The following is a 7,648-nucleotide window of genomic DNA, read 5'->3' as shown; positions in this document are numbered from 1 at the left end:
ACTGCATTGTTTAACCTCCTGCAGCCATTCAGTCATCGGCACGGAAACACACCTTGACTTAGGAGTTCCTATTTTCGTGGCCTTTTACGACATGGAATAGGAAACCAGTGGATCAATTCTTGGTAGAAAATAATTTCGCCGGATGCCACACGGCTTACCTGTTTGGTGGACTTATACCACCGGTACAGGTGGACCGTAGCGTTATTCTTAGCCAGTTGGGAAACCGCTACCGACACTACACGGCTATCTAGGCTGCTCAGAGAGGGAAGTTGACATTGATGGTCATTATTTTGAATCGTTTTGATCTTTGTAGAGGGATGCTTACCACAGTAACATGACTTCCCTGTAGAGGGCTGATTTCGTATCGTTGAGCCATGCCCATCTATTAGTGGTTAGCTAAATGCGTGTCTATTTTAATTACGCATTGCGTTACCATTTTACACTCATTTCTGCACAGGTTGCGCATACAGTTTGATACTGAAGCTTAACAAAAGTTCCACGTTTGAGTACGTTTCCTAGTGAATTGATAAGAAAAGTTAAAAATGAAAAACCTTTTTTTAATGTTCGAAGAGTGCGTGGACCCGAGTGAAAAAGCATTCAATGAGCTAATGCTAATTCATCCAGCAGATATTGTCCCGAGCAGATAAACATTCGATTTCTTTCAAAAATGAAAATATTGCGAAATATGCTAACCCGCTGATAACCGAACGAGGGGTTTATCTATTTCCCAACCAGTTTAGCAACTAGCGGTGTGTAATATTTGCATGATGATGGTTGCCAAATTACGTTTAAGCACGCTCCAGTGGGCATGGTCTTAGTCAGTTTAGATCAAAATTTCTGAGTGTACTTGAATGCAACTTTTTGATTGTTGCGTGCAAGCAGAACTTTTTCTCGGGATCAAATAAAAACATTGCGTTCTGTCATAATAAGATTCATACGAATTTATGTAATATTTTCTTGTTTTGAATTTATGCTCAGATAAAACATTGCAGTGAGAACAAATCAAAATGAGTGCAATAACAAATGAATATCTTCGGAATGAATCAATCGGTAGGATTATATATGTTCTTAATTTGATGACAGCGAATTAAAGTGTCCAATAAATTCTTAGCTTCGCAACCTTGGCCGTCGAAGGCATTTCTATATCAACCATACGAAGAGAATCAGATTCTGTTAGCGGAAAACGCAAGCTGTCTGGCTGTACGGACATATCTTACCATGTTGAAACTACCATTCGTCGTGAAGCAACAGGCCAACGCTGAATTCATGTCTCCCGGTGGCAAGCGTACCAAACTACCAGTCCTGCGGGTGGAAAACTATATTTATGCCGAATTTGAGCACATTCTCAACTTCGTCGAGTTGAAAGGATTCTCACTATCGAAGAATTTGACCCAGGCTGAAAAGGATGATATGCGTGCCCATCTCTGTTTAGTGGAAAATTTTTTCACCAACGCAGAGGTTAGTTTTAGCCATTGCAATATTTGTGATAAATGTGATTTAATCTAATATTTACTAGCAATACATAAGCTGGGTGGATGAGGAAGTGTTAACGAAGATAACTAGACAGCGGCACGGATGCGTGTATCCTTTTCCATTGAATCACATCCAAAACTGGCGCAAGCAATGGGCTGTCCGTCGCCAGCTGAAAATCGTCGATTTTCTCAACCTATCACTTGACGAGCTAGTTGAAAAAGTGGACAAATTGTGCCTGTCCCTTAGTGCGCGACTGGACAATAAACTTTATTTTTACGGTGATAAGTATGCTTCAGGTAGTGAATGTGTTATGATCAGTTGAAAATGCCTTCTTTTCCCTTGCAGTCCAACCGAACTAGATGCACTGGTGTTCGGTCATCTGTTCAGCATTTTTACACTGAAACTTCCAAACGATGTGCTAGCTGTGACTATCAATAAATACAGAAACCTTCGCCAGTTTTGTGAAAACATAGAAGCTAAGTATTTTGAAACGGTAGTGCCACCGAAAAGGGCATAAGATTCATAATTGTTGTAATAAAGAAACTCCTTTAAATATTATAATTTTAATTTCGAATTTAACACGGAAATTATCACTTTAATAGTTCTGCAACTTCAGTCTAGGAACAATGTTCATACTGGTGAGTTCTTGAAAAAGTAGCTTGCATGCGTAGGGCATAGAGATTTTCGAGACGCTAGCAGACGACCGGCAATTGTGGCACCACGAAGAATATGCCAGTCTGCCACAAACGTTGCACACGTCCACATCGAATGCGTCGGAAGATATCATCAGACGCTCCATAATCAACATCGAAGCACCGTACGATATCAAGCAATCACGCTCCATTTCACCGAGACGTAGACCTCCTTCGCGACTACGACCCTGTGTGGGTTGGCGCGTTAGAACCGCACGTGGACCACGTGCTCGAGCGTGCATCTTATCCTGAACCATATGCTTCAGTTTTTGATAGTACACTGGACCAGAATAAATGTAAACTTCCAGTGGTTCTCCGGTGATCCCGGAATAAAATACATCCTTTCCGAGATGATTGAAACCGTTCTTGAAAAGTTCGTCCTGTAAATCCTGACATTTTGATCCACCGAATGCGGTGCCGTAGTGGAATTTTCCTTCCAAAACACCAGCTTTGCTGCCAAGAAGTTCCAAGGTTTTACCAACCGTCATACGAGACGGGAAACCATGCGGGTTCATTACCATATCGGGGGACATTCCGTAATCGTTGAACGGCAGGTCTTCCTGTTCAACGATCAAACCGGTGACACCTTTCTGTCCATGTCGTGAGCTAAATTTGTCACCGATTTCCGGACGACGGGTTTGACGAAGCAGTATTTTGACAAGAAATTCTTCCTCGTTGTTGGTCGAAACCATAACTTTCTCGATGTAGCTTGGTTCAGTTCCTTTATAGGAGATCGGAACAGAGCTGTACGCGATCGGTTGCTGGCCAGCTTCCTTCTGTTCGATTGGATTGATCGATTTCATTGCCGGCATTTCCTTATTGATCATAGTTTGCTTGGACACAACCTTCTCTCCCGGAGATATAATGCCATCAGTGTCCAGACACTCGTGTTTGAAAATTATTTTATTAGTAAGCGAATCTTTCATCGGGCCCATGATGCGATCAAATGTTTGATTGCTGTAGCGTTTGATGGTGCATTTGCTGTTTTTGTACACCAAACAGCGACCGTAGCCACGATCGATTGAGGCTTTGTTAAGAATCAAGGCATCTTCTATGTCATAACCCGAATAACTCATAACAGCAACCGTTGCATTTTGCCCTGCCGGAAGCTTGTCAAAGTTGGTTAATTCGATCGTCCTTGACCGCACCATTGGTGTCTGTGGGTAAACAATGTTGTACATTAAAGTATCGATGCGATTTTTCTGATTGTAACCAATGATGCCCATAGCCTGTTTACCCATAGCACATTGGTACGTATTTCGAGGGCTCTGATTGTGATGTGGATACGGAACCAAGCCAGCACAAACGCCCAGCAGTGTGAATGGTTCAATTTCCAAGTGAGTCGTCTTTTCCGGATCGATATCCGATTCTTGATAAGCAATAAACGAGTCATTTTCCTCGTTAACATCCAGATACTCAATCAATCCATCATGTAGAAAATCGTCAAACTTTCTTAAGCCAACCTTCATCTGTTCGATATGATCTTGCTGAACCAATGATCGTCCCTTTTGAACGATAATGTAAGGTCTGCATAGCCGTCCGCCGTCGGTGTGTATATAAACGCAACGTTGTGAAAAAGATGTATGAATTGACACGAACGAGCCGATCAGTCCCTTCCTTCGCATCATACGGAACACCTCCACTAATCTCTTGTACCCGATGGTAACACCCAGAATGTTACCGTTGATGAATACCATGAAAACCTTCGGATTATTAATTGTCTCTCCTCCCAACAAACGTATGTCCTCTACACCGGAGTTGTACGCCAAACGGATAACCGGTTCCTCATCGACCTCCGTTGTAATGTGCGTCATCAGAGCTAAATTCTTCACCAAACCACAGGCCTCACCTTCGGGTGTATCGGAAGGACAAAGCATTCCCCATTGGCTGGGCTGCAGCGAACGAGGGCCGGATACTTTTCTAGTCTTCTCGAACTGCGAGTTGACACGGGTCATCATACCCAGCGCAGATATATAACTCAATCGGGAAAGCACCTGCGTGACACCAGCGCGTTCCATCTTGAACCGTTTGATGGTCCAATTTCCCGTTGAGATCGCGGTTTCCAGTCCAGTCGAGATCAAAGCTGCTCTCATATGCTTTACAATATCGAATTGAGCAGCTTTGATTTTTGGAATGTTTTTGTCCGCAATCATTTTCAGCTCCCAGTTGAAGCGTTTGAACAAATCTTCGAACATCAATGAAAGCAATGATCCAGCCAATTCCAGCCGTTTGTTGCCGTAGTAATCCCGATCATCAACTGCCGATTTGTCCAGTTCGGCAGCCATCACACGTCGTACCATCAGAGCGACGTAAATCGCTTTCACCTACGACAGGAATGAAAATTAATTAAATACCATTTATTAAATTCCATCGAATGAAACCCAGCTCACCTGGAAATTATAGTTCGGCACCGGGACGTGTGCTAGTATGGTCGTTGCCAGTAAATCCCTCGCCTCGTCGGCCGTGGTCTTGTATTTCGTGGCTGCCGTGGTGAACCGTTTTGCTATCAGCTTCGATCCCATGTATTCGAGTGCTCGCTGCTGGGTGTAAACCTTGTGGTTAGCCGTTTCCAGTAGCGAGGGAGCAAATCGTTTCTGCGTTTCCGTATCGATTCCCACCAGTTGCATTATTTCCTGATCGGAGGAAATACCCATCGCCTTAAAGATGATGGCAACCGGAATCTCTTCGGTCATCGAATTATGCTTCAAATAGTACTTGCCCTGTTTTGAGAGTAGAATTGTTCGAGATTTTTTCTCATGAGTAGAACTGGTGACCTGACACTGGATCACATTGTTATAGTCTTCCGTGATCATTTTGTTCCAGGAGATTTGCTCCTGAATGAGAATTACTTTTTCTGTGCCACGAATCACAAAATAACCACCCGGATCCATTGGACATTCATTAACTTTTGACAGCTCGAATTCCGATTTACCTGTTAAGACGCAGTTCGATGATCTTAGCATGATAGGCATCCGACCAATAAGTAAATTATTTCGAACAACCCGCTGCGTGCCTCTGGTATATTCAATGTCTACCGTAATAGGTGCAGCATAGGTCATATCACGCAATCGACATTCGTGAGGGGTTGTCGTTTTGGTGTTGTTGAAACCTTCCTCAACATCCGGTATTCCAATATTAACGTTAATATACTTCAAGTAGAAACAAGGGTCGGCATCACTTTTCACTTCATCATTGGCTCGCACGATGTTTTTAATGTCTACATTGATGAAATAGTTGAACGAGTCAATATGCTGTTTCACAAGGCCCTTAACCTGCAGGAATGCCGGAACTAACTTCCATTTGTCCTGTAAAACGAAATTATTAGAAAACAAATAGCTGAACCATCTGAAAATCGTACTTCTAAATTTTTTTGAACTTTTTTATAATTCTTGTTGCCGGTATCCCATAGATTTTCATCGATTCCCATTTTGTTGATGAATTACCTCCCCTGAGGCGTTATTTTTGCTCAAAGTCACAGCAAAGTCGAAACTGCAGTTCACTACGAAACTGTTAAAGTTTACTGCATTCAACAAACTAAATTAAACAGATTTTATTCTGTAAAATCATCAACTAAAAAAACTCACGCGGTTTCAGGCGACACATCAATGTTTTGTTTTGATTTTTTGACAGCTCACAGCACAGACATCAGTGCATGGTTGTAGTAGTGAAAGAAATTATGCTGTAACTAATGCCAACGAAACATAACCCATTTTTAACCCTCGCGTGCATAAGCATTCTATTCTGATGAAGATTTATGTTGAAGATTTGTGCACACAAAACTAATAAAAATTGTATAACATTATTGGTAGATTCAAGAAGACAGAAAAAGGGCGTGTGGCGTTGTGGTGTGGAAATATAAGATTTTTCTTTATTTATAGCATTTTTTAAGTAGTGCATGCATTTTACGATTTAAAGAAGAGACTTTGCACACAGATTTCAGTTTTTTTCAGAAAAATCGATATAATGATGCTGAACTGTTTTATACTAAAACTGTGAAAATAAGGATATAACAGTTCGGCTGAAAAGTTCGTATCGTTGAATAGAAACACACATTTTATTGCCAAAATTCGTTTTTATTATTCAACATAATTGCCATCAGAGGCGATACAGCGATTATAGCGATCTTCCAACTTTTCGATACCATTTTTGTAGTACGATTTGTCCTTTGCCTCAAAATAGGCCTCAGTTTCAGCGATTACCTCTTCATTGCTTCTAAATTTTTTACCAGCGAGCATTCTCTTGAGGTCTGAGAACAGGAGAAAGTAACTGGGGCCAAATCTGGAGAATACGATGGATGAGGGAGCAATTCGAAGCCCAATTCGTTCAATTTCAGCATGGTTTACATCGACTTGTGACACGGTGCATTGTCTCGATGAAACAAAACTTTTTTCTTCTTCAAATGAGGCCGGTTTTTTGAAATTTCGTCCTTCAAACGCTCTAATAACGCTATATAATAGTCACTGTTGATGGTTTTTCGCTTTTCAAGATAGTCGATGAAAATTATACCATGCGAATCCCAAAATACAGACGCCATAACCTTACCGGCCGATTGTTGAATCTTTCCACGCTTTAGGTTCGGTTCATCGCGTGCAGTCCACTCAGCTGACTGTCGATTGGACTCCGGAGTGAAGTGATGGAGCCATGTTCCGTCCATTGTTATATATCGACGAAAAAAATCAGTTTTTTTTCGATATAACAGCTCCAAACACTGCTCAGAATCATCAATTCGTTGTTGTTTTTGATCGATTGTGAGCTCACGTGGCACCCATTTTGCACAAAGCTTTCTCATATCCAAATATTCGTGAATAATATGTCCAACACGTTCCTTTGATATCTTTAGGGTGTCAGCTATCTCGATCAACTGTACTTTACGGTTATTGAAAATCATTTTGTGGATTTTTTTCACGTTTTCATCGGTAACAGCCTCTTTTGGGCGTCCACTGCGTTCATCGTCTTCGGTGCTCATATGACCAGTACGAAATTTTGCAAAACACTTACGAATTGTTGCTTCGCCCGGTGCAGAGTCTGGATAACACTCTTCAAGCCATTTTTTGGTATCGGGGGCACTTTTTTTCATCAAAAAGTAGTGTTTCATCAACACACGAAATTCCTTTTTTTCCATTTTTTTCACAATAACAAAAGAAGCTTCAATCAAAATGCAATATCTCACAAACTAATAATCAGACAGCTGTCAAATTTATACACGTATCTTTTGAAGGTTGGTACTAACTGAAAATGGTATGGATTTAATTCTAGTGGCGCCCTCTCATAGAAACGATACGAACTTTTCAGCCGATCTGTTATGAATCACGAATTCACGAATAGCAAGTGTGCTTTCATGTTCATAGCTAAGCATGCTAATGTTGCGAATGATTCTTGGAATTATTTCTTGGAACTTTTAGTCTAAAAAATTGACATTCAAGATAGAACACACTTTCTTTGAATAGCTGTGTAGATCATACAAGTGACGTTTCATCAAAAGT

General features: G+C 41.2%; 2 protein-coding genes across 2 annotated transcripts; one reads left to right on the top strand and one right to left on the bottom strand.

The window, feature by feature from the left end:
- Positions 1–883: 883 nt before the first annotated feature.
- On the top strand, positions 884–2,034 carry LOC131430981 (metaxin-2-like). The gene is made up of 4 exons (XM_058596321.1): positions 884–1,050; positions 1,112–1,458; positions 1,517–1,758; positions 1,819–2,034. Exons 1-4 carry the CDS (start codon positions 1,008–1,010, stop codon positions 1,988–1,990), a joined length of 804 nt encoding a protein of 267 aa, XP_058452304.1. The 5' UTR covers positions 884–1,007; the 3' UTR covers positions 1,991–2,034.
- LOC131430979 (DNA-directed RNA polymerase III subunit RPC2) lies at positions 2,021–5,764 on the bottom strand. The gene is made up of 3 exons (XM_058596319.1): positions 5,524–5,764; positions 4,556–5,470; positions 2,021–4,489 (listed from the first exon to the last, which is right to left on the bottom strand). Exons 1-3 carry the CDS (start codon positions 5,590–5,592, stop codon positions 2,069–2,071), a joined length of 3,405 nt encoding a protein of 1,134 aa, XP_058452302.1. The 5' UTR covers positions 5,593–5,764; the 3' UTR covers positions 2,021–2,068.
- Positions 5,765–7,648: the final 1,884 nt, after the last annotated feature.

The sequence above is a fragment of the Malaya genurostris genome, chromosome 2 (genome assembly GCF_030247185.1).
Source record: "Malaya genurostris strain Urasoe2022 chromosome 2, Malgen_1.1, whole genome shotgun sequence".
Lineage (NCBI taxonomy): Eukaryota > Metazoa > Arthropoda > Insecta > Diptera > Culicidae > Malaya > Malaya genurostris.
Note: the sequence above shows the minus strand (reverse complement) of the source record. Positions and strands in the feature narration are given on the sequence as shown.